Below are 27,811 nucleotides of genomic sequence, written 5' to 3' on the forward strand. Positions count from 1 at the left end.
TCGGTTTTATCTCAATTTTAGTTGTACTGTTTAACCGCTGGTCTATATTCAAAAGGGTTAGTCGAAAAGGCGGAATAATTAGATCTTTTATTACTTTATTGCCGGTCGCACCTCTATATATTTTTCCGTCGGCCCATATGTCACAAGACCTCGGGAGTTCAATTATGCCAGAAGAAAGCTTCGGAATAGATATCAATTTGTTAGTGCAATTAATTATTAATGAATCATATTCTCTCGTGGAGAATAACCAGAGATGACTGCTAGCAGTTTTGATTAGGAAATAATCTTCATCTTGACTTAATTTAACATTAAATTCATATAAAGTTTTGATTTTTGGCTTTATTAGCATGTTGAACTCACAAGATGCTTTGGTATTTTCGATTAATTCGACACTACATATTCTATAATATTTTACGATGTTACATAATTCAAAGGCCCTTTCACACAGAAATATGAATTATTAGTTTCTGATAGAACAATGTAATCATTCCGCGGTTCAATGTATGCAGCAATTGACTTGTTTGTCTCAAATTGTTGAAAAACTGGAAAAGATATCATTTTGTACACGACAAACTGTTCGGCATCTATAAACGGTAGAACTATTTCTACAATTAGTATTTTTTTATACATCATAAAATGTAACTGTGCTATGTCAGCAATATTTGCTGTATTAATATTATTAATAATAGGCTTAACATAATAGGTTTAACAATGGATTTTAAAAGTGATGTCTTTTCAATTTCATGTATTACTGCTTGTAAAGTGTGCATAGCTAATAAATATTTGTTATATTTAAACATTTCAACCATTAATAACATAATTTCTTTACTTTTATGTTGTAGTTCTTTAATGAGTGGAATTGTTTTGTGGAAATTAGCGGCCTGATTTTTCACTATTATATTTGGGTTCTGTTTTAACAGTTGCACGCATCTTTTTACATAGTCAGTTTTCGAGTTTACTGATTTAATTTGTCCATGCAGGCTATTGTCAAAATAATAAGTGTTCGGTTCATCGCCCACAATATAAGATAGATCGTTTATACGCATGTTAGTTGCTCTTTCTATAACTTTTTTTGTGTTACTCAATGCCTATCTGTTTTGAAAAGATAAAGCTTTTCTTCCCCCCTTAATTTTGTCAATATACAAAGCGTTGACAAGACGATTCAGGGAACACGTTTAATATCTCTCAAATGATCCATAACATGCTGTATAATCGAACTTGTTTCTATGTTGGATACATTTTCTTGTATGAAGATGTTATTTAAAGTAGTTACTTGATTAGTAAGCACCTCGTTCCAAATGAAAATGTGTTGCATGTCAATGGTTGTTAGTAAACTCCAATTTTCACACGTAAAAGCTATACGTTCAATTTTATGAAACGCAATCCCTGGATTGTCTTCAATCAGATGTAGGACGGGGTTTTCTTCTCGTCCCCTAACTACCATAAATCCGAGAAGAAAATACAGGCAGATTGCTGCTTTTTTCATCTTGTTTGTTTTTGTGTGTGTGTTCTGCAAACTATTATTCGATATAGATTACAATTATTATTCGATAAATTATATTTTTTTTATACAAGCTTATAGAACCATTAACGTCAAATACACTATTGTTAATCCATGCTTGGGTTAGATCGTGTATTATTGTTATTACAATTTTTCTTAAATAATACTCTTTTATAAATTTTATCTAATGAATCAAATATATTATGTAATTAAAAATAAGATCTTTGAATATTTTGATATTGATTAGCTGCTAAATCTGCAATTTGCAATATTTTCTAATTCATTTAGATTGTTGCTAATTTGTTCAGCGTGTGCAACTGCCTGCTGTAATGAACTATAAAATTTGTATTGACACATATATCTTTTTATGCCTTTGTTTAGGTATTTAACAAACCACATCGTTGCTAATTGTTCTCTTTCTTCCATAGTGTCTGTTACTTCATCTAACTGTAACTGAGCTAAATGGCCTGCAATCTTGTATGATTTTAATAAGTTCATGGCTCTTTTTCCAAATTTATGAGTTGATTCATTATTTTTTTGGGCCATACATATTAAGTTTGTCTTTATACAAATTAGATTTTCTAATACTTCGATTTTTTCTTGATCATTCATGATGACAAATCTAATTTTAATACCAATTTTTTATTTATTCGTCCCTATCTGAACGAGCCCGTTTTTTCCTTGGAGGAATTGATCGAATGCAAGGCTCTTGTAATACGGGATAGAGCTAGTATCTATTAATCTGTTTTCTGATACTTAAAGCAAATAATATTATCAGTTGAAATATATATTGTGTCGGTAAACGTCAAATTAGCGCTGATCATTTAGCTTAATTGCTGCCTGTGAGGGCAGCACCTGCCGGGGGGACGAAATAGGTAACGAAGGAATTCGGCACGCGAGCAGACGGAACGCGCGCAATAGAATTTGAACGAGTGAAGCATAGACCATTGTCGTGTCCGCCTGCTTTCGCTACCGCATCTGCCGATTCACGTGCCCTTGATAGCTACGCACATCAAAACAGCAGCAGCCAGTGATCCAGGATTGCAGCCGTCAAGGTGTTATCCATCCGACAGCTCGAGACCAGGACGAGAGAGAGAGTGTGTGAGGTTTCGCCATCGAGGGCGAAACCAGTGTGTGCGCGCACTCGCGACCCGCGAGCAAAACAATAATAAACAGTTTCGTGCAGTGCGACTGCTCTTCATTTTCTCCGATCGCCTGCAAGTATAAGGTAAGCTGGCCAGCTTAATTTCGCGATCGCGATCGTATGAACAATAATTTAATTCTAATATTTGATGCGTGCAAGTAACGGTTCTAATAACAAAGAGCAGCGAGCGTAGTGGCAAAGCGTGTTGTCGATGAGCGAGCGTGAACGTAAACAAACGCGCGGGCCGACCTTCTGTAGAGTATGAGGGATAATAAAAGATCCAATTTACATTACTAACAAGTGTTTTCTTTGATTCTCTCATATCTTATAGCTTCTACTCACTCCCGATTGATTATAGGTTATTTACACTTTCCTTAGATTAGACAATTTACTGGTTGACTGGCGACTATCTTTACATGCTCTCCGATTTGCGTACCGAGCATAATTAATTACGCGCGTCCTTTTAGAGTATTTACGCGCATAAAATAATTAAACGGTCTTACCCCGTTACAATATATATATATATATATATGATAGATAGTGTCTTGAATATTTATCGTAAACTTGGTCAAGTGTTTGTTTCCATTGTCAGGTTATATACTCGTATACACTGCCCGTTAATCACTTTTGCCATGCTTACCTCAAAATTAGGCAAACTTGAAAGTTTTGTATCTCGGTCGGAAATCATCGTATCACAAAAAACGGCAAGGCATTTTAAAGGTAATTGCAAAAGCTTCCATTTAAGATGTGCAGAGACTTAAAAATGAAAATATGTATTTTTTACAGTAAAAAAACTGATTAAAAAAATTTCAATTTTTTTAACCTCGACTTAAATCAATGCCAATTTAGAACCAGGCGGTGGAGGGCAAATCGACCGAAGGGGTTCGGAGGGTAATGTCTTTCCCTTTAAAATTAGCCCATCGCGGGGTTCTATCCGATGTTCTTTAACCGAGTTACGGCGTTTTTTGTAAAAAAATAACCTTTTTTTTCAATTCTCAATTACTTCGACTTGCGTACGTTTTGGAAAAAAATACCAAGGAGAAAAAAGTTTCATTTTGTGCCCAAGAATACGAAAATAAAGTTAAAATAAAGAAATAGAGAACAAAATTTTTTTCGGTTTTTTAGCGCATTAAAAAAATAAAGGAATTTAACTTTTTTTCTACGCTTCGTTTTAAAATGTCTAGGGACGTAGTAAATCACAAAAAAACTAAAACTAAGCGTAAAAAAAAAATTAAATTCCTTTATTCTTAAAAGACCGCGTGGGTCATGTCCTGCATGAAATTTTGGGCATAAGAAAGCTGTTGGCGAGATGGGTGTCACGTTTTCTCACTCCGGACAACAAGCGCGACCGTGAGACAACTTCAGAGCAATGTCTGACGCTGTTTAAGCGCAATCCGAAGGAGTTTCTGCGTCGTTTCGTGACAATCGACGAAACATGGATCCACTGGTATACACCAGAGACCAAGGAACAGTCGAAACAGTGGACTTTACCCAGCGAAAGTGCTCCGAAGAATGCGAAGACTGCCCCATCGGCCGGAAAGGTGATGGCCACCGTTTTCTGGGATTCACAAGGTGTGATCTACATCGACTACCTGGAGTGGGGCAAAACGGTCACAGGGCTGTACTATGCCGAATTATTGGGCTGATTCGACGTCGAATTGCAGAAAAAACGGCCCCATTTAGCGAAGAAAAAACTGCTCTTCCACCATGACAACGCACCGGCTCACACCTCCGCCGTCGCCATGGCCAAATTGGTCGAATTAGGCTACGAACTGCTGCCCCATCCACCGTATTCTCCAGATTTAGCCCCGTGCGACTTCTTTTTGTTTCCAAACTTGAAAAAGTCACTCGGCGGGCAGAAATTTGAGTCGAATGAGGAGGTAATCGCTGCCACGGAAGCCTACTTTCCAGACCTCGAGGAAACGTATTTCTCGACGGGTTAAAGAAGTTGGAGCATCGCTGGGCCAAGTGTATCGCACTAAAAGGAGACTATGTTGAAAAATAAAACGCCACTTTTCCAAAATTTTCGTTTTTCTTTTGTAGGCTAAGTACTTATCGAACCACCCTCGTATATATTTATATATACAGGGTGTTCCAGACCACCCGTACACCCCCTCTAGAATCCAAAATAATGGATTAATCAAAAACTGCTTCAGACAAAAGTTGCTGGGCTTCGAGGGGGACATATCCATACGACCTTGGCTTTGACCTTGGAGGTCATGTTCAAGGTCATTTCAAGGTCAACTTTGTTTTTTTTAATAGGAACCCCCATTTTTGACCCCGAATTCGCACATAGCGCGAAACTCAACACAATACCTTATCCAAACGTCGGATTTCGCGCTATGTGCGTATCCGGGGTTAAAAAGAGGGATTTCCATTACAAAAAACACTTCGACCTTGAAATGACCTTCTAAATGAGGTTAAAGGTCAAAGGTTTTTGGTGCATTGGGTGGCCCACTCTGTTCTGAACAAATTTTGTAGAGGTCATTTTTCGATATCTTAAAAATTAAAAAAACGCTTTTAGGCAGTTTTTCAAGCATTTGACCTTAAATCGACCTTCTCAAGGCCATGAAAAAAAATTTAAAAATACCGTTTTGGACGTAAAATTTCCCGCTCTTTCCGAATCCGGGGTCAAAAATGGGGGTTCCTATTTAAAAAAACAAAGTTGACCTTGAAATGACCTTGAACATGACCTCCAAGGTCAAAGCCAAGGTCGTACGGATATGTCCCCCTCGAAGCCCAGCAACTTTTGTCTGAAGCAGTTTTTGATTAATCCATTATTTTGGATTCTAGAGGGGGTGTACGGGTGGTCTGGAACACCCTGTATATATATATATATATATATATACAGGGTACTTTCTGAAGTTCACTATCTGCATAAATCTGGGTTAGTCTTTATGAAAATCATATTTGAGTTAGGAGTATCATTAAGTTATTTTAATTTTTTTTTATTTCTGTGTAAGGCATGAGTGAGCATTTGCAAAAATGACCCTTTTGGCTTTAGATATGTAAGATTATATCGTAAGTTTGTATTTGTTCATATCAATAATATTGTTTGTTCATAGAAAATAAGCGAATAGACAGATAAATCACGGAATTAATACGGATAAACCTCATATAGCAGGTAGTAAATTTATATAATTGAGGTCAAATAAATTACAAAGTGAAGAAAATGCGTTGAATTGAGCAATAATGAGTAGTGGTTTGAATTAAGGGCAGTGTGAGGATTGCATGAATAAAAAGAATGTATTTAAATTAAATGAAAGGATTTTAATAAGCTTATAGAAATTTCCTCAACGTAAGAAGGAATAAGCCGAAGGTGTACAGATTAAACAATAATTTTACATTAATAAAGTGTTAGAAAATGAGTAAGAAGCTTCTAACTCATAACGGAAACATACAATTAAAATAAGATAGGTTCGATTAACCTTTATAAAGAAGCGGTGAAATGGCCATTCGCTACGGATGCTTGAATCTCTCTCTTACTTTACGACGACGCTTTACATACAATAAATAGCGCGAAATGGAGAAAGCGTTGCCAGAGTGGTAGTCTGGCAACACCTTCTGTTAAAAATTCTGCTCAGGAAGATAAATAAAAAAAGATCACTAAAATTATTGAATTTTGCCAAAATTAGATGTCAATCTGAAAAAAGTGCCGAAATACATTTTTTTATAAGAGCTGAAAATTGATGAGGAGGCTTCCTTTTTTATATCAAATATAGTGCTATAATGATAAATTTAAAAGACCTTTCAGTCCAAATCAACATATTTAGTCAGAAATGACCTTAGTTTCAAAAATAGCAAGCTCAATTATCAGATTACTGAATAAGTCGAAAGAAAGACCTTTGCGTTATGACTCTCACAATAATAATGAAAAAGTATTGAATTTCATATAATTAACTATTTCCACAGGTCTCGAGAATTTACAGACTGCGTGAATCATATCAGATTATTATCTTGGCTACTGCTTGGATCTTTGGCACATTCTTTAGCTATTACCGGAAATAAAGTGATCCAATTAAATGGATCGCCTATTCCTGCATCACAACCAATCCCACAAGAAGCTTCATGCTATGTTGCAGATCATATTCAAGTTATTTTTTCTGCTTTTCCTGATCATTACAAGTCATCAATACATAATATGTCATCAATATTCTATGCGTTCAATGTTTGTCAGGTATGCCATGTTGATTTATTTCATAATATAATGGTGGTTAAAGATCTATTTATTTGAAAGATATGACAATATTTGTTGTATGAATAAACCTTTCTATGCACTAAACAAAAACTATAGCGAAACTAAAATTATTCTCTGTGTTTTTAAAATACTTTTACTCCATATTGAACATTAAGCTGTGTAATACCTGCATAACTTGACATTTTTGTGTCGAAAATTGACATGTAAAAAGTGTTTTTCTTTTATGAATTTAAATCAACATAAATGTTTATGTTATATATTAACGATAATCGTTAATAATCGCGCATAAAGGTTGGTTCAATGAGCACACCCGCGATATAGTGACATCGTGGGATGCGCGCGTGTATATGAAGGAGGTTATAATAGAGAAGTTTTAGAGAAGTTAATGAGGTCTCGACATACGTCACAGTTATTGTCTAGATGTTTTTATCCTAAAGCATCTTCACCATTATCTTTTCTAGCGTGATACTATCTATTATCTTCTCCAGTCGTCTTCTCTTCATATTCCATCTGTTACAATGAAAAATGTGTGTTCTGCTCTTATTATTCGACTCATATCTACAATATTTACAGTTTGAGCTAATTATTTTCCTCGTGTCAAATAAATATTTCCTGAAGTATTGTGACTGGAGAGGAATGGAGTCAGGAAGAAGTTCACTTCCCTAAATTTCTTTCGTGTCCACGGTTTCAGATCGTTAATAAGGCGTCTCATCCACGTACTTTTCCAGTTCGTCCTTTATCGTTCATTCCATTCCGTCATTGTCCTATTTTTTTCCTCTTCAACAGCTTCTATTCTCGTTACGTCTGTATTCCATTCGTAAATATGCTTCTGTCCTTGAGTGGAGAGATCTATACGAATTACACCTGCAACAAAAAAAAACTCGACAGATACTGGTCTATAGGTGCAGGCAATCCTCAATGCTCCTTGTCTCTGTCGATTCGTCAGACATTTGTTATATTTTCTAATCTTCAGCGCATCGGCCCATATATTCGCGCTGTATTGCATGATCGAGTGGATCAATAAAAGTTTGATTGATCCTGCTTCCTGTCCAGAGCATAAGATCTATTTGATCCAAGGCCAGAGATAGTCCATGTCGCGTCATTCATTTGTTGATTCTTAACATCGCGCGGCTTTTTATAGTTTGTGTCAGTTTTGAAGTTCGTGCTGTTATCACCACTATCAAATCATTGGTATAGACAAATAGCTCTACCCCCGATGGCATATTCAGTTTCAGCAATGCATTGTACAGTATGTTTCAAAATTCCGAACCCGATTTAGTTTCTATTACGTTGATCATCTCTTGCGTTGTTATCTGACTCATAAATATTCCTTCTTTTACTATTGTGATAGCAGCAGCTGGGCAGACTCACACCTGCGTAAGTTACCTTACAGATTTCCTGTTATATTTATCTGATTTTGATGCTTCTCCAACGCAATGTGGTAGACCATGGACGTCTCCGTTCTCGTGATTTGCTCCGCTCCACCTACGCCTCAGAGCACAAGAAGCATGTCAGTCATTTGGCCGAGTAGATCTTTGCAACATGATCGGACACAATATATTTCCAGGAGTACTGTTCTCTTATTAGTAGCACTTAGAAACAGTTATCCTTTCTCTCAGCCGACAATTAACATAGACGATTTTGATTCTGTTCTTTTTGAGCAGCGTATGAGCTGTGTCTCTACATCTCGAATACTGCCATACAGATGTCACTTCTGTTAGTCCATGTCTTGTTCTATTTCTTGTCTATGTGCGTTGTTGACGTTGTCCGTATCTGTGACATTGTTTAGATCTAGGATCTTCTCTGTCTGTGTCTGCGTCAAGTCCTGTATCATTCTGTCATCTCATAGAGTCTGATGAAGATTTTTTTAGAATTTTTATCTCTCTACGACGTCGCTGCAGAAACTCATTAAGAGTATTCCTTTCTTTGTTTTTCAATAGCTTGAGATGCGATGCTTGGTTTTGAACTATTAGGATTAATCTTCGTTTAAGGTCGACGTAGAGTATCTGTATAAGTTTTTCTATCCTTTGGTCAAACAAAGATGGTGTTGGTCTCCTTTTATTATGGAGGACCAGTTACCTTGGACCATGACTTACTTGTGCGTTGTACTATTCCTGTTTTGTCGGAAAGGCATTACCGGCTAGGATACCCCCTCATTGAATTGTCCATTACCACTCTTGTCATCAACAGCCACATCGTTTGGATAGATATCGCCATTGCTGTGTATTTCAACGTTTGTTCGGTTGTCTTCTTATCCATTCCGTCGGTTTATTATTTCCACGTTAGCTACATAGGATTGTAACTCTATCTTATTAATGACCCAGCAGTGCCGTCTGATATTAATGCTATATCTTCCAGAGTGGGAGAGCACACTGGCGTGAAGAAGTTTCCTCTTTGTTACCTTTATCTTTCTCTCTCGTTGTATTTGTATTTTTATCATCATTTGTATCATTTGTATATTTCATTATGCCATTATACCATTTGTATCATTATATCATTTGTATCATTATATCATTTGTATCTGCTACATCTGTCTATCTTCTCGATTTTCTCTCGAAACGTACTCGTTCGTAAAGCTCTCGATTTTCATATTTATTAAGGATTATCCGTTTGTAGAGTACCCTTCCCTTATTCACTAATATTATTTATTTATGGAGCCACTTCACAATTATACCTATTCAAACTTGCGTTAAGTTCAAATGTAGCTTCATCTGAAAATACTATATTAGATAGAAAATTGGGATTTTGAACTATGCGACCCATCATATTGTCACACATTTCAACGCGACGATCGAAATCATCTTCGGTTAGCTCGTGTATCAGTGTTACTTTGATTGGATGGAAATTTACTTTCTGTAGTATGTTATGAACAGATGATTTACTTATTTCGTGCTCTTGAGCGGTTCTACGAATGGAAGTATGTGCATCGGTAGTAAATGTTAACAAAACATATAATGATTACTCTTTACCACTTACTGATCTTGGTCTGCCTGATCTAGGTAGATCACTAATAGTCCGAGTATTTTCAAACCTTCTAACAGTTTTTGAACTGTTGAAAATAAAATTAGAGTTCTATCAGCTCTAAATGTTTCATTCAAAACATCTCTCACTGTTCTATAAGATTGCTGCACTGGACCAACCTCTCATCATGAGAAGCGTTATTTTTTCTCTATCAGTTAGTTTGTCCATTGTACTATTCTTTGCAGTAGACCGTATCTACAAGCTCATCAGAATATGAAAATTCAGAAAAGAGTAAAATATTTTTTTTGAATTGTAAGCTATTGCACTGGAAAATTGTTTGACGAGCATACCAGAGCAGTTTGAAAGGGTAATAACCAGTAGTTGTTCCTGAGTAATGATAAAAATAAAAGTATGGGAACTTGTGCTCTTTTAATTGCCGATATCAGATAAGGAGGACATCAGAAAAAAAAACTTTAACCTTAAAATGACCATGCAGGATACGAATAAGGTCGAGTTTGAAGTCACGGCTAACTGCGATCAAACAAAAAAATCTATGATAAGGTTTGGTCTATTTCCATCAATCGAGTTATTCTAAGAATTGAATGACCTTAAAATGACCTTCAAGGTCAACGAGAAATTTTTGATGTCAATGGTTTTGGACGTAAAATTTCCTGCTCTTTCGATTGCTGATGTCAAAAAAGGCGCTTTCTTTTAAAAAAAATTAACTTGACCTTGAAAAAACCGTCATTGTCATCTTCAATGTCAAATCCAAGGTGATCGTTGAATCCCTTGTTGAAAATTACTTTAAAAGTGACTTTGACGTATTTTAAAAATAAATCACCTGGAAAGTTATTATAGTGTTTCCAGATCTTTTGGACACCCTGTATAATCTATGTGGTTATTGAGTCACGTATTCACCACTATAACAAGATATTTTATAATAATAAATCATATTTATAGAATTATTGTTAATATGTTTATTTAATTCTTTTTGGAAACTCTCCCTATACAATTTAAATAACATATGAATCATTTTAAGGCGTTTAACGACAAATGATTTAGACATAGCTATCTGCTTGCTTTAATTAACTAGTTGTTTATACGAGTATTTGCTTCTATCCATTTATTTTCAAGACTAATAAATAGCAGTACCATCGGCATAAAACGGCATAAAATGGACTATTTGGAAAAACTTTGAGTAGATCATTAATGTATAAAATGAACGAAAGAAGACCTAGAATAGTTCCTTGTGGAACACCTAAGATAATATTAAGTGAATCACTTAGATAACTTTGAATGCTAACATATTGCCTCTTCTTCCAGATACATAACTACCAAAGAGATGATTGGTTCGACCTCAAATCCTATATCATTCAAACTTTTTTACTAACTTTTCAATATGTTGAATTATATGTCTAAATAAAATATATTACATGCATTAAAGATGGCAGCTTATGCAGCATATCTCAACGCAAAGAGTAATCTCCAAAGCCGGACTATTATCAACCTTTCCGGAGAAAGATTCGGAATGCTCATATAAATATATATATTTTAAATGATGATGAGCTTATAGGCTATGTTGAGGAAGTTCACGCTGCAGTAATTGTAGGGGGTAAGAAGAAATATGATTTATTCAAGTTTGTTTCGAATAATGAGAGTCGAAAGAGAATGATTTAAGCTCTGTTTATGCGTCACTTCGCACCATAAGAAACTAGGGTAAAGTCTAGCTTTACTTAAAGCTCAATTCAAATAATCATAGATATTTCATTTATAATTTTACTTTAAACTCAATATTCATAAATATTTTCAAAATTAAAACGAATTCTTACTCATTAACGCGACAGACCACGAAAGTACGAACAAAATAATAAATAATAGGTGATATTAACATCACATTTGGCAACCGTGACAGGACTCTTGTAATTTTAGTTTGCGTTAATTTGTTTGTTAATTGTTATTAGTTGATAATTGAATATGCCTAAGCGAAATAAGCAAATGCGAGCGATGAGTTGTAGAAATGCGTAAAAATACCATTTTTCCCTCTTTCTCGCTCCACCACCATTCTTCTTCCTCTGACTTCACCCCGTTATGCTACATCCATCCATTCTTTCCTTTCATCCTCCCATGTCTCTCTTAAATCCCTTATATCTGCCTGTATCTTTCCCATTCCATTCCGTATCTCTTCTGCACCACTACCTTTTCCCACTTTTCTTATCGTGTTGTCCAATCACTCTCCCCCCTCCCCTTCCATCTCGCTTCCCTCACTTTCACTTTTGCATCTTTTTGCTTCTCTCATTTCTCCTCTAATATTCTCCCTCAGCCCCTCTCCGCTTTCTCTCCCCCTCACCACCTTTACTTTTTTCTTCTTTTCCTCCTCTGGGCCTTTCTTATCTATCCTTGCACCTTTATCTCTTAATTTTTCTGTTGTCACAAATCTTTTAATCACTATCCCGTACGCCTTAATTCGTCTCTCTACTTTTACTCGTGATCTCACCTTTATTCCCTGTCTTACCTTTTCTGTCTCCGCCTTTTCTTCTTACCGCCCTTCCTCTCTACCTGCTTTCCCGCTTCCTGATTTTCTCTCTTAACCTCAACTTTTCTTTTTTCTTTATTCCTTTCTCTCTGCTTTTTCCTGCTCTTCTTCAAGCCTCTCTCTCTCTCTCTCTCTTTCTCTCTCTCTCTACTCCACTTCTCTTTCGCCTCCACGCTCTTTTCACCTATATCTCTCTCCTCAAACACTTTTCCTCTTCAACTTTCTCACCAAAACTCGCACTCACAGCCAAGACACGTCCACTCCCTTTCACGAGTCGAAACCTATCTCTAGTACTTGTTTACTAATTAAAAATATTTATTCAAATAAAATTATTATATTATGAATCATACAGTTACTTTTTATTATAAAATTTTTGATTAACGATGAGTTTGAGAAAATATTTAATTTGCTTATCTTACTATTTGTCAAAAATTTTCTATCGTCAAAATTAACTGAGTTGAAGGAAAAAGATCATTTATTAGGTTTTATAACGAATCGCTTGCATATTCGTTATGTCTCTCTCTCCCCAAGAAGCCAGTGACTAATATATTTATTAAACATTATAAATTTTCATATCGTTTGAATAGTTACAGCATTGCGGACGTCAGCGAACTGGTAAGCGACGCGACTGGCGTACGATAATCGATATCGACTCGCGGCGCGGACCTCGCGGAGAGACGCTTCCTTGCGAGGAGAGAGAGAGAGTTTCGAAAATCGAGACAGTTGGCTTGCAATCCGCGACTAGCTAAGACTCCTCGTACGAGTCACCACAAGTTTTCTGGCTTTTCTTCGCGACGAATTGGTATTAGAAGGTGGCAGAGAATATCGCTACAGCGGGGCTGAAGCAGAGGCCTACTACGGGCGATCAGCACCGCTCCTATCAGGGGAGAAGCGTCATCGCCAATTCACCGACGACAAGAGCGGATACACAACAGAAGCGAGTTCGCTACTTAACGCTCTTGGACAGCGGCTAGATTAAGCGTGCAAGCGGCGATACTGTAAGTACCAGGTCTAGCGTTTGTCTTCTCTCTCTATACCGCTCTCTCTCCCTTTTATTACGTTAATTAAGCCGCGCGTTTACGCTCGCCTTTTTCTCTTGTACGCGTTTCGCCGCGGCCACCGTTGATACCGGCATGTTCTCTCTCTCCGCGAGTGTGCTGTCGCTTTTGTACTTTCGTCGTACTTTAACTGAATAAGTGCCGCTTGCCGTTCGTGAACACCCGGCTCCTGCGAGGCGATTTTGCTGCTACTTGATCCGACAAGGTTAAGCGCTGTCGCCTCCTCGTTCGAACGGTGCGCGCCGGTTCGCTGTCGTCATTGCGCACAGCTCACAACAGAGCGAGTGCTGGCGCGACCATAACCGCACAGCGCGTGCGCAGTTTCGTCCTCTTCACCGTCAAATTATTGCGAGTCTCCTTGCGTTACGATTGACTTTGTTTATATCGACGCGTTTTGATATTATGTATTCCTTGTTGCTAATTAAAATTTACACGCATCCACTATTAATCGTATTTGAGTGCTTATTGTCCGCCGACTCCCCGTTCCTCGAACCGTAATTGTGTATGCGACTGTACCCGCGCGAGTCTCTCTTCTTGGACGTCGCGCATCTTCACGCGTAGCCTACGACACTCTCCGCGGGCCAAATTTTCGACTCGAGAAGGAGGCAACTGAGCTGCTGGACCCAGGACGTTCGGTGCAGGAGTGCCGATCTGCTCTGGAGAGCCATTTATCTACTTTTCCGCGGTTACTTTTATATAGCGTGTCCCGCTCGAGCGAAGCTGAGTAGGAACCCCGTTATAGTTTCAAGAAGTAGCTTTTTGTATAGCTTTTATCTTTTGCATTTCTTTAATTTTATTACTAAAATGTGGAAGGAAAAACATCCAATCTATAACTTCACGGAGTACACTCTCGAAACGATGCTAAACAACCTTAGTGAAACAGTAATTGGCAAGGAATTGACTGTGCAACAAAAAAGAACATACAAATGGGAAAGGGCCGTAGTAGATGAGTTAAAAACATTTCATACTGATTAATTTAAATTGCAAAACGATTTTGAAACAATTTTGGAAACAATAAATAATCTAACAAGTAACACTACCCAAGTATTAATCGTCGATCATCCTGTAACTTTCAGATTACTTTTATCACATGTACGAGGTGTGTTCAAAAAGTACCCGGAATTATCGTTTTTCCAAAAAAAAATTTATTTATTCGTTTACATCAATGTGGTCCCCTTCAAAGTAATCCCCCCCAGATATAATACACTTATGCTAGCGTTTTTTCCAATCTTCGAAGCACTCTTGATATTCAGTTTTTGCTATGTCCTTGAGCACTCTCAGCGATTCGGCCTTTATTTCTTCAATCGAGGAAAAACGCCGTCCTTTCATGGGCCTCTTCAACTTTGGGAACAGGAAAAAGTCACACGGAGCCATATCTGGTGAATATAGAGGTTGGGGCACAACTACGGTCTTATTTTTGGCCAAAAAATTACGAACAAGCAACGACGAGTGAGCAGGTGCGTTATCGTGATGCAAAAGCCATAAATTATTTTTTTCATAAATCGGGGCGTTTTTTTCGGATTGCTTCACGCAAACGTCACATAACTTCAAGGTAACCTTATTAACCGTACGACCTTGTGATAAGAACTCATGATGCACCACGTCTCTGCAGTCAAAGAAAACTGTAAGCAAAACCTTCACATTTTATCGAACTTGACGTGCTTTTTTCGATCTTGGTGCCGTTGAATGCTTCCAGGTGGACGATTGTGCTTTGGTTTCGATATCATAACCGTACACCCATGTTTCGTCACCAGTTATGACCCTTTCAAGCAAACTTGGATCGTCGTTGACGTCGTTTAACAGCTCCTGAGCGATGTTCATGCGATTGTTTTTTTGGTTAAAGTTCAGCAGGTTTGGAATGAATTTTGCTGCCACCCGTTTCATGCCCAAAACATTTGAAAAAATGTTATGACATGAGTCAATTTATATGCCAACTTCTTCAGCAACTTCTCTAATTGTGATTCGGCGATCATTCAGAACCATTTTCTCCACTTTTTTCACATTTTCATCGATTGTTGACATGCTGGGTCGACCGGAGCGTTCGTCATCTTCAACGTCTTCACGGCCATCTTGGAAAAGCTTATACCACTCGTAAACACTTGTTTTTTTCATGACAGACTCACCATAGGCTTTTTGTAACATTTTACACACTTTGTTACACTTTATTTCATTTTTTACGCAAAATTTAATACAAATTCTTTGATCCATTTCTTTTAAAAAACGAAAATCGCCGAGCTCATAAAAACACGTCAAACCTTAGCGACTACCGCAGACAAAGTAAATAGTGAATATAGCTGAAAATTTTATCATACTTCAGGGGCATGTATACCAACACAATAAAAAAAAATTTTGACAAAGTGATTTATTGTCTTAACCTATTAACGCTCAAAACCATCGATCTTACGCCATGTTATCGACCACGAAATTTAGTTAGTTCAATAAATTGAACTTCAAGCGAAAAAGAAACTTCAAATACCTTAAACTTTGTAACGAGTGGGCTCGTTAAGGGGCAGATAAGCGGAATTTGAAATAGCGCGCCATGCGCAAAAGACCCGCGCAGCGATAGAGAGAGAGAGAGACAGATAACTACGACACGCGGGCTCGCACGAGTTACGAGTACACGTGCAACCGGCGAGCGGAGAGCACACGTTCGAGATTGTTTTCGTTTTTCGTTCCCTTTTGCTTGGTCATCATCGCGTGCGTGTAGCAATAAAAAAAGTGTAGCCACTATTACGAGGTGGCAGTGTGGTGAATAGGATTGGCGTCCAGTGCCGGCTATCGCGCCAAAGTGAATAGATTGGGAGACACCATCCGAGCGAAGGAATCCGGCCCGCCGCGAATCGTCGACCACGGTAAATAAGGACTGAACGACGGCTTGCTCGACTACAACGACTTTGGGCGACGACCTTCGCGAGATTAGACTTGGATCGTAAGGCGAAGCTGTCTGCAGCAGCATTCGCTCGCGTAAGTTCATTCAGAAATTGTAATTTTTGCGTGCGAAATACTGTGCGGGCTGCGCGCCGACCGAAGTCGTATCTTCCGTCTCTCTCTCACGCGTATGTTTAAGCGGACCATGCGTCGCGAATATCTCGGTCAATATGGAACACGCACTAGATTGTAAACTAATAACCGAATAAAACCCGCTGTGATCATACTGAGCAAGACGGCAAATTTATTCGACGACACCAAATCTTTCTCTACGTTCCCTTCTCCTTCGTAACGTTTTCCGAGAACCTGCAACCGTCGCTCTTCTTCGTTGTTCCGTGCTTTCGCGCTCGTTTTCAGGTTGCGCTTTCGACACGGAGCTAGCCAAAAAGAAGGAAACAACGGCGATATAGATATCTTGCTAACGGACGGCGATTTGCAATTACGAAGAAATCAACAACCGTTACAACTTCTTTATAGCTTTCACAATTTTGTTTTTTGATCTAAGGTTAAAAATTGATACAAATAACAGTTTACACTCAATGAAAATTGAATTTGAACTAACTTAATGAAAATGATTATAAAATTTGTTAAGCAAACATAAATTATTACTCAATATTGATTAATATTACTTTTTACATTAAAATATGGGAAAGGCGTTGTAACCAGCGGAGTAAATTGCACTAATGTTCATTATTTGTGAATAAATGAAGCAACTGCATCGCGGCTAACATCGATTATCTGTAATAGATTGAATAATATTTGTTTCGATTCCTAATCTAAAAACATCATTAGTCACGAAGCGAAATCAATGTAAATATGTATGTTAGCTAATGGTAAAGCTTTTTAAATTATTAATAAAGTGATATATTCAGTATTGTAACAAGAATTTTCCCGAATAAGTTCTTCCTTACACTATATAATTTTTATTACCGGATTTCAGAAAAAATATATATATATTTAAAACAAAAATGAATTAAAAATAATAATGATAAAAATATATTTAAATAAAATATATGTAAATAATTTATAAAAATATATTTAAATATTGTAACAGGCTGCCGTTTAGTCGATAATCTCTTGAAAGTGCCTTTATTACGACTAGACGAAGCCTTGTTATCTCTGTGCTCGAAGCACAGCAACCTACCTTGCCTCGGAGTGCGCCTGCGCAGAGTCTCCTTACTATTCCGAGCTGGGTTCCCCCAACTCGCCGCTTGGCGGCGCTGTCGCCCTTACTAGTAGCGCTCGTGCGGCCGCCGCTGGAACCTAAGTTGTCGATTCGCGTCTACCGGAATTCGCACGATTCGTGCTACGCAACCGGCGAATTCGAATCTACTGTAAATAAACACTGACGCGACCTCCGGACAAAGGAAAGACTAAATAATGATTACGAGATCAAATAAAGGCTAACGTTCACTTTATTCATGCAAGTTAATTACACGGGGGTTTTGCCGAGAGTCTTGCGCACGCTTGCGCGAATGACAATGCACACCGTATGAGAGAGAGAGAGAAAACCGCGACTACCGCGAACTAACCGCTCGCACGCAATAACTATTTTTCCTCGCGCACGCTGCGCGGGATCGCACGCAAATTACAATAACAAAAGGGAGAGAAGGTGCACCTACCGCAAGAACGATGAGGATACGGTGGCCAACCGTATCCGATCAATACGCTGTTAATAAGCTGCTCCGCTGCTTGCTGCATCTCCCCAATTACTGTTGCTGCTGTTGTTGTTGCTGCTGTCGCAAATGCTGCTGTTGCTGCTAGGGCTGCCGCCGATATTGCTGCTGCTATCGCTGCTGCTGCCGCTATTGCTGCTGCTAACGCACCCACGCACTCAAGTTCGCAATGTCACCAGAAAACGCACGAAAAACTTGGGACAATGGAGGTTAGCGCGACGCTGACAGACTGAGTGGCATAGTCATACTGCCGGTCGGAGCCTCCCCTCCCGGTCATTGCCCCTACACGCTCTCTCTCTCTCGCGAACCGAACGCGGCTCCTCTCGTTCAGCCGCTCATTTACCTCGCGCGAGTCTGACGATTTTCGGTAATCGTTGCAGCCCCCTCCTAGCTTCGAACTACCGGATCGAACTACCCCACTGACTCGCGACCCTAAGGACAGGATTGGGAAAGGAGAGAAATCAACACAATCCATCCGCATTAACACACGCTTTATTTGCCCATCCCGGGCCACCACCCCCCCACGTCATCTGCCGGAGCCCCCTGGCGCCTTGTGTTTTGGGTAGCGCCAGTGCTCCGCCTTGTTGGGGCACTTGGATGTGGTGGTAATCCCGGGATGGCCGCAGATGTAGCAGCCCTTGCCCGGTCTTCTGCTGAGGCTGGGCTCCGTCCCATGGCCCTGGCTCCCTGCTGGTGGATGGGGCGGCGTGGCTGCGGCTACCGGGGCGGCGATGAACGTAACGCCGCCCACCGTGGCGGATGTGCGCCCTCCCAGGGTACGCACACCACGGTAGGGTCGGAAACCGACCCGTCCACGCGGACCGTGAACTCCTGTCCGGCACCGGGGGCCCCCGAGACTCTCTTGGCCTGAGTCTTGGTCGGGGGCTTGGCCGGAGTCCTGGCCGCGTCCCTACTCGATGATGCCGTCGGTGGTAACACCGCCGGCGGGCCCGCGGCCTCTGGAGACTCCTGCCCCCGGTCAATGTGCGGGAGGGCCTCACCATAGGCCCTCTGCCGCCGGACTACCGGAGCCCACTCCCCCAGCATCTCTTGGGCGTCGCGGAAGTCGAGGAACTCCCCCAGGTGTGCGTGTACCTGGCGCTGGAGTTCCCCGACGAATTCCCACGCATTTTCTAGCTCCTGGAGGCCCAACCTCACGTGCCTCCAGGAGTTTTCAAGCCCTACCTGCTGGGGGACCCGTGGGTGGTTGCAGACCCACTGCCCCTGGCCACAGGCCTCCCTTGGCCTGGGGCACTGCGTGGAGCCGTCAGCCGTCTTGTTCGGCTCTGGGGTCTGCACCCCCTGGTCCGTCGTGGACTTAGACCGACGGCCCTCTTCGGACGGGCCGTCGGTCTGGGTGGACGCTTCCCGGGTCACGGGCTTGGAAGTTTGGGCCCTCATTCCTTCCCGGAGGAAGTCGTCCACCCGCTGGCGCGAGCGGCCCTCGCGAGCGGCCACCTCGACCTGGGCCCGGAAAAACCTGCGGACATCACCGATCAGCCGATCGGCGTCCGGACCCAGTCTCAGGTCGAGCAGCATTTGGGTGGCCGTCTCGAAGGCCTCTTCACTTATGACCAGCTTCCTCTCCATCTGTAAAAGAGAAGAAGTGGAGTTAAGGGATTTCTCAGGTTCAGCCCTTAACCTAACCGTAGCAGTGTCACGCTCGACGCTATTGCTTACGAGGGCGTCCCGGTCCCCTGCGCTTTCCTCGCGAACATGGCCCATTTGCGGGGGTAGCTGGCAGGACCACCTTCCGCACGTGCTGAGCGGTTCTACGTGGCCTGCCTCTTCCCCTTACCGCATTGTCATCCAGGTCGTCTCCACCTGGTGCCTGAGATTCGCACGCAGGGTTCTTGCGCGGCCTACCCCGGCCTCGCTTAGCCGGCGCCTCGATCGGTACCTTTGGAGCCGCCGCGGGTTTCTCACACTCGTTCGCGGGGGCTGCAATCGCGACGCGCTCGCATATCGGATCCTCGCTGGATTCCTCGACCTTCGCTGGCGGGTCGCCTACGCCCTCCTCTTCCTCTAACGGTGTTGAGTCCCCGCCTCCTGGTTCCTCGTTGTCCTGATCCGAGAATGGACCGAAATAGGGCTTGAGGTCCTTGGCGTGGATCAGCTCGGGCAACTCTTCCTGCTGGTTACCTAGGCGGTAGGTATTAGTCCCACATACCTCCTGAATTACGTATGGACCAGCATACTTCGGCGCCAACTTCGCCGAAACGCCCTGAGCTGCGGAAGACAAGATGCGGTTCCGCTTCCACACCCAGTCCCCAACCCTAAAGTCGGCCTGACGTCTCCTCCGGTTGTAGTAGACCGCCTGACGGTCCGCCTCCTCCCTGGATTTAGAGCCAGCGCGTTCCCATAAATTGGGTAACTGGCGCATGTGCTCGCCCCATTCGGTCAGTTCTTGGCCCTCGGAAGCTTCCCGAGCCAACTGATCCTGGGCCCTCCTAAAGGTCGAGGGGGGAGTGGGCTGTCTACCGAAGACCAGCATGGCCGGGCTGTAACCTGTCGTGCTGTGAGTTGCCGAGTTCAACGCAAAGTTGAACTCTGGCAGGTGCTCATCCCAGCTCTTATGGTCCCGCTCCACGTACGATATGAGCATGGCCTTGAGGGTTTTGTTCACTCGCTCTGTGGGGTTTGCCTGTGGGTGGTAAACTGGGGTAAGGGCGCGCCGGATGCCGTTCCTCGACAGGTAGGCATCGACCTCTTGATTTTTAAATTCGGTCCCGTTGTCCGAAAGAAATATCTCTGGCGCCCAAACCTGGTTACCACCCTCTCGTGCAATTCCCGTACAATGGTCCTTCCATTGGCCTTACGTAAGGGTACATACTCCACCCACCGAGTGAACAGGTCTAAAAAGACCAAAATATACTCGAACCCTCTTGAGCTCTTTGGGAAAGGGCCAGTAATGTCACTGGCCACCACCTGCCAGGGTCGCGAGACCTCTCGACGACCCATCAGCCCGCAAGGCGGCCTTTGTTCCGCCTTGCATTGCTGACATACTGGGCAACTCCTCACGTACTCTCTGACCTGATCGTACATCTTCGGCCAGAAATACAGGTGCCTAGCCCGGGAGAACGTCCGTTCTCTCCCCTGGTGTCCCGCTGCTGGCGCATCGTGTACCTCCTCGCGTACTTGATGCCTCTTCTCGGCAGGAACCACTATCTTCCAGGCTTCCTCGTTGTTGATGGACCCTTCGCTCTCCTCAGTCGGATTGTAGTGATACAATCTCCCTCCGACCACCTTCCAGGTAGGTTGAGAATGTGGATCCTGGCATACTTCTCTATACTTTTGAAGGTACCAGGCAGCGGCAGTTTCCGGCTGATGAGTCATGGCACCCACTTCTACCACCCCCTCCTCATAGGCCCTAGATAAAGCGTCTGGCACCACGTTGAGGTCTCCCTTTCGATACTCGATATCGAACACACGCCCTTGTAGTGCTAACGCCCAACGCGCTAGCCTTCCTGTAGGATTCCTCATACTGTGGAGCCACTTAAGGCAACTATGATCGGTGATGACTTTGAAGTGGTGCCCCTCAACATAAGGCCGGAACTTCCCGATAGCCCATACTACTGCCAGGCACTCTCGTTCGGAGACTGTATAGTTCCTCTCCGCACTGTTTAAGGAGCGACTGGCGTACTCAATTACGAGCTCCTGTCCATCGATTTCTTGCGTCAATACCGCGCCTATCCCACTATCGCTCGCGTCCGTTTGTAACACGAACTGCGCGCTGGGATCTGGCGACTGCAAGATCGGTGCCGAGACCATTGCGTCTCGTAACCGTTCGAAAGCCTGCTCCTGTTTCTGCTGCCACGCAAACGGGATACTCTTCTTCGTCAGGCGGTTTATCGGCTCAGCGATGGTTGCGAAGTCGGGTATGAAGCGACGATACCACGACATCATCCCCATGAATCGCTTCACCTGTCTGATCGTCCGTTGTACTGGGTACTCCATGATGGGCTTGATCTTCTCTGGATCTGGCCTTACCCCTTCACGGTTCACTAGGACCCCCAGGTACTTGACTTCCGACTTACAGAAGTGGCTTTTGGTCTTATTCACAGTGAGGCCCGCACTCAGGATTCGTTGTAAAACTAATCCCAGGTGTCGCTTATGCTCCTCAAAAGACGGCGAGATAATAATCACGTCGTCGAGGTAAGCAAAAGCAAAAGGATCTAAATCCGGGCCAATCACTCTGTCCATCAACCTCTGGAAGTTCGCGCCGGCGTAAGACAATCCGAAGGGCATTCTCTTGAACTGAAAATGCCCCAGGCCGGGGACTGTGAACGCCGTAATGGGGCGCGACTCCTTTTTAAGAGGTATCTGGTGGTACGCGCTACTCAAGTCCAGTGTCGAGATGAACTTCGCATCCCTGATCCTTCGCAGGATGTCGCTCATGAAGGGTAATGGATAGGCGTCCGGCTTGGTTACTGCGTTTACCTTCTGGTAATTTACGCAGAACCGGTATTTGCCATCTGCCTTCTTAACCATCACCACTGGACTTGACCACCCGCTGGTTGCTGGTTCAATGACGTCGTTATCCAGCATGGCCTTGACCAGCGCGTGCATTTCGTCTCGCACCCTGTCGGAGACCGGGTAGTATTTCTGTTTACAGGGTCGAGCGTCTCCGATGTCTATCTCGTGCTCGACCCCCACAGCACAGCCTAAACACTCGCCTCCGTCTGGAATTAATCCGTCGACGAGGCTAGCCACTTCTTGACGCTGTGCTTCCGTGGCTTCTACCAGGCCTACGGGTGCGAGGCACGACGTACCAGTGACGCTTGCCACTTCCAACGGTACCGCCACTTTGGCTTTCGCCAAGTACAGCTGGTCCGTGTCAGGGTTCAGGTTGGCGCTGAATTCCCTTACGAAATTCGCGCCGACGTAGCAGTCATCAGACAGCAGTGGCGTTATAGCGACCCTTACATCTTTTGTGATTCCCCCTACCGTGAAGGGGAAAATCACATGATCCAAGATGGGACATGGGCGACCGTCGGCGAGCTTCGCTTCTCCCGCACGCGTGACGTCCAGGCCCAACCCCATGTCTGATGCCAACCTAAGCCCGAGTTGACCCATTACCATCGATGAGGCCCCGGTTTCGTAGAGTGCCCTTAACTTGTAGGCAACTATCCCCACCTGAAGCCACCATCTGGTCTCATCCTCGGGTCTATACCTGCGATGAGCTTTCGCCGTCTCTTTCCCCTCTGTGGACGGGAGGCTTTCACGGCTCTTCTTGCCTTGGGCAGCCGCTACTCGCATCGACGTGCTCTCATCCGCAGGTGTCTGGGTCGCCGGCGTATCCCCTGGAGTGTCAGGTGGTCTCCTGGAGCTTTTGGGTTTGATGGTCTCCTCTCCGACCCATTCAAACCCCTGCTCCACCACCTGAATCCGGCCTCCGTACCCTTCGAGGATACAAAATACCCGGTTACCCAGATCAGGCATCTGTTCGGTCGCTGTCGCTTCCAACGCCACCGCACTGCCAGGTCTCGTAGGGTCCGATATCCCTGGCGAGACCTTCCTGAACCCTGGGGTCGCTGGCGGGCCCCTGCCCCGTTCCAGCGACCCGCGACGAGAGGTCACCTTTACTGGAGACGCGGAGGGGACCTCCGTCCTCCGCTTCCCTGCCCGTTTCCCTTGTTGCAATCCGGGCAGTACCTTCTGGTAAAGCCTAGTTTGCCACAAGACGAGCACTTAATCGGTTGGGAGTAGTCTATTTTCCTCCGCTGACCCTCTCGTCGCTGGCCAGGAGACCCTGGAGAGGTTTTATTCCTCCCCTTTTCTTGCGGCCGACCCCTCGGCCGCCTGGGAGAGCTAGCCTTCCTCTCCTTAAAGTACCGGTCCATATCTCGTCGCAGGGTCGCAATTTGCGACGACAGATCCTCAAAGCGGTCTGTCGCCTGCGTTGCGGCGATTGTGGGCCGGTCCTCGGGTTTCCTGGCCGGGGCTTTAACCGGTGACTCGGGTTGCAGCTGTTCCCTACCCCGAGGTTTGTTGGACATGGCCGCCGTTCGGGGTCCTGCCCGGGGCGGTGGTGCCTTAGCTGACATCCCCATGTGCTCGGGGTACAACGTGGACGTTGGCTCCAGCCTGGTCCTCGGGCGCTCGTCGTCTCGCAAGGTGGTCTCGATCTCAGTCGCCCGGGCATGGAATTCGTCCACGTTGGAGAACGCATTCCTCCGCAGCTGCATCCGGATGGCGGGTAGGAGATTTGCATACAACAAATCTAACTGCCTCTGCTCTGGTAACGGCGGGCGTAGCTGGGCCAACATGAAGAGGAGGTGGCAGGCATATTCTCGCACCAGCTCTCCCTTCTCCTGGTATCGGGCTTGGGCCTCTTGCAGCAATCTTTGTTGCTGCAGCTCACTCGACCCAAACCAACGTCGAGCGCCTGCCACGAAGTCGGCGTAACTTCTCCACTTGAACTTGTTAAGCTCGTACCAGGTCCTCGCAACGCCTTCGAGGAGCTCTGATACCGAGCACAAGATTTCGCCGTCCGTTAGCCCTGAGCCCGCGCGTAGATCCTCCAGTCTTGATAAGAAGGTGTCTACGCACTCTGAAGCCGTGCCAGAGTATCGCAGCTTCCATCCTCGGACAATCCTACCCGCGTCCCGAGTCGCATTGTACCCCGACGCCGCATTAGCGTCATACCAGGCGGATCCTTCCGGGATCGCCTGATCTTCACCCATGTCGGCGTCTCTTGGTCCTCTTCTTGGTGGCTGTTCCGTCCTTGAAGGCACCTGCCTTTGGGGAGCCTCTCGAGGTTCGCCAGGGGTCGGTCGCTGGGGTTCCGGAGTACTTCCTGGTACCCTTGGGTCGTAGTGGCACGTATACATAGACTGGAAGTCCACGGTCCTCCGGGGCCGCTCTGGTATGACCGTTCGTCGATTGGTGGGGTCCCTGTTCCTTAACTGCTGGACCTCCACCTGCAGAGCGGTCACCTGGTCACTCCACCGCGCGCATACCTGGTCGTGTCTTTCCAGCATCTCTAATATGCGGTTTATCTCGACCCGGTTGCGCTCGATCTCTTCCTTTAGTCGTTCGGTCACGCACCGCTCTTCCTCTTCTTCTTGAGGTTGTAGCTCGGCGTTCTCGAAACGACGGTCTCTTCGCCTATCCGGCGATCCGGTGGAGCCCTTGTGCTCACTACTGACCCCCTCCGTGGGCCCCTTGACCTCGCCGGTCCCCCCTTCCTCTGCGGGCTCTCGCTCCCCCGTCTCGCTCTGACTCTCCTCTTCTAAGTTGTCGTAGACCGCGAGAGTCCGCGTCAGGTTCGCCTCTACCACCTCATCTCTATATAACAGCATGAGTAGGTGGGCGACAAGATCCTCAGCATCAGCTGCTTCTAACTCTTGTCGCCTGGACTCCAGCCACCTCTCTCGGCTCCTTCGCCTGCGTTGTGTGGCCTCCCTATCCAACGCCGCTCCTTGGAAGTCTAGGTCGATATATTCGCCTAGCAACCAATACGCTAATCGAACTGCCTGCATCAGCTTGGGACCATCTGTGCGCAACTCCAGTTGCGTCAGGTAGATACAGATGTCCAGCTGTGTCGAAGGCAGTTCCGAAGCCCACCGGGTTATCGCGTCGGCGGTATCCTCCATGTCGCTTATGCTGGGGCGTATGTGACGGTTGAGGTTAATTTCCCTAGTCGACCACTACCGCCTCCTATCGCCCAAGGCGCGAGCGGGGTGTTGCGATTTTTATCGCCAACTACCCAAATACGCCTTTAATTACAAGGCAACAATACGCGTGGCTTGTGGGTGTGTGCAGGTGTCGCGTACTCTAAGGAAGTACGAACTTCCACTTCGCAACTACCTGCCTATAGGTGGAGGCTAACTGTTTGCTAGCTCCACCGGGTTAGTAAGTCTAACCCTACACACACCCCAATTGCGCGCTCTGCTGGTACTGTCGCTCGGTGACTTACCCCCACTTAATTACTTTAACGTGTGTGTAAACACTTAAAAAAGCAAAAAGTTAACCGAAACACTATTTGTCACCTCTTTTATTCGCGTTAGAGCGACTCCGGACGTCTCTTGGACCCCTGGGGTTAGTGTGCTCTCGGCTCACAAAAGCAGGTGTTATTGGGTCGGAGAGGCGTCTTTCCCCTACCGCAGAGCACGTACCGAACGAGCCACGCGTTATTTTACCCGCTCGCACCTTATTACGCACGCGCGGAAACGTCTCTCTCTCCCGTGCGTCGCTCTCTCTTTTTGTGCAATTTCCCTCGTGTGTGAGTCCTAATTCAGTTGGGCGCCATGTAACAGGCTGCCGTTTAGTCGATAATCTCTTGAAAGTGCCTTTATTACGACTAGACGAAGCCTTGTTATCTCTGTGCTCGAAGCACAGCAACCTACCTTGCCTCGGAGTGCGCCTGCGCAGAGTCTCCTTACTATTCCGAGCTGGGTTCCCCCAACTCGCCGCTTGGCGGCGCTGTTGCCCTTACTAGTAGCGCTCGTGCGGCCGCCGCTGGAACCTAAGTTGTCGATTCGCGTCTACCGGAATTCGCACGATTCGTGCTACGCAACCGGCGAATTCGAATCTACTGTAAATAAACACTGACGCAACCTCCGGACAAAGGAAAGACTAAATAATGATTACGAGATCAAATAAAGGCTAACGTTCACTTTATTCATGCAAGTTAATTACACGGGGGTTTTGCCGAGAGTCTTGCGCACGCTTGCGCGAATGACAATGCACACCGTATGAGAGAGAGAGAGAGAAAACCGCGACTACCGCGAACTAACCGCTCGCACGCAATAACTATTTTTCCTCGCGCACGCTGCGCGGGATCGCACGCAAATTACAATAACAAAAGGGGGAGAAGGTGCACCTACCGCAAGAACGATGAGGATACGGTGGCCAACCGTATCCGATCAACACGCTGCTAATAAGCTGCTCCGCTGCTTGCTGCACCTCCCCAATTACTGTTGCTGCTGTTGTTGTTGCTGCTGTCGCAAATGCTGCTGTTGCTGCTAGGGCTGCCGCCGATATTGCTGCTGCTATCGCTGCTGCTGCCGCTATTGCTGCTGCTAACGCACCCACGCACTCAAGTTCGCAATGTCACCAGAAAACGCACGAAAAACTTGGGACAATGGAGGTTAGCGTGACGCTGACAGACTGAGTGGCACAGTCATACTGCCGGTCGGAGCCTCCCCTCCCGGTCATTGCCCCTACACGCTCTCTCTCTCTCGCGAACCGAACGCGGCTCCTCTCGTTCAGCCGCTCATTTACCTCGCGCGAGTCTGACGATTTTCGGTAATCGTTGCAATATATATAAGTTTTTTTTCATCCAGAATACAATGAACTACCAAATTATTGTCCTACTTATGTAAAAGATAAAAACAAGATAATGTTAATAACTAAAGGTAATGTTAAAAATAAGAGAATGTTAAAAACTAGAAATTTAACTAAAAATTAAATTAAATGGGTAGGAAGATTTTACTTGTTCATCGCATATGAGTGAAATATGAAATTTTCAAAAAAAATTTCTTTATATATAAAAAATTTCAAGAGAGTTCGTTGACGAATTATAAGACATTTTTGCCTTTGTACTATACCTTTTTGCTCAACTTTATAGTTTTTGAGAGAAAGAACAATAATGAGAAAAACAGGTTTTTGGGAGATTTTTTTATAAACAATCCGACATATTTAATTTTATATTCAACAGTTTTGAATTTTGAGCCCGGATTCATATTTAGAACGCCCAAAAACATAAGATACGGTATCTTCGATCTATGCATGAATTTCGTGGTCGATAACATGGCGTAAGATCGATGGTTTTGTGTGTTATTGGGTTAAGACAATAAATCACTATT

At 44.1% G+C, this 27,811-nt stretch overlaps 1 protein-coding gene across 1 annotated transcript in view; it reads left to right on the forward strand.

The window, feature by feature from the left end:
- LOC131671027 (protein unc-79 homolog) overlaps positions 1-27,811 on the forward strand; it is a 446,378-nt gene that overhangs the window by 146,248 nt on the left and 272,319 nt on the right. Inside the window, exon 6 of the mRNA XM_058947140.1 lies at positions 6,558-6,822. Coding sequence (XP_058803123.1) covers positions 6,558-6,822 — 265 coding nt within the window. The remainder of the gene's footprint in view (positions 1-6,557; positions 6,823-27,811) is intronic.

This window comes from Phymastichus coffea, unplaced genomic scaffold (genome assembly GCF_024137745.1).
Source record: "Phymastichus coffea isolate CEN01 unplaced genomic scaffold, Cenicafe_Pcof_1.1 PCOF00009, whole genome shotgun sequence".
Taxonomy (NCBI): Eukaryota; Metazoa; Arthropoda; class Insecta; order Hymenoptera; family Eulophidae; genus Phymastichus; species Phymastichus coffea.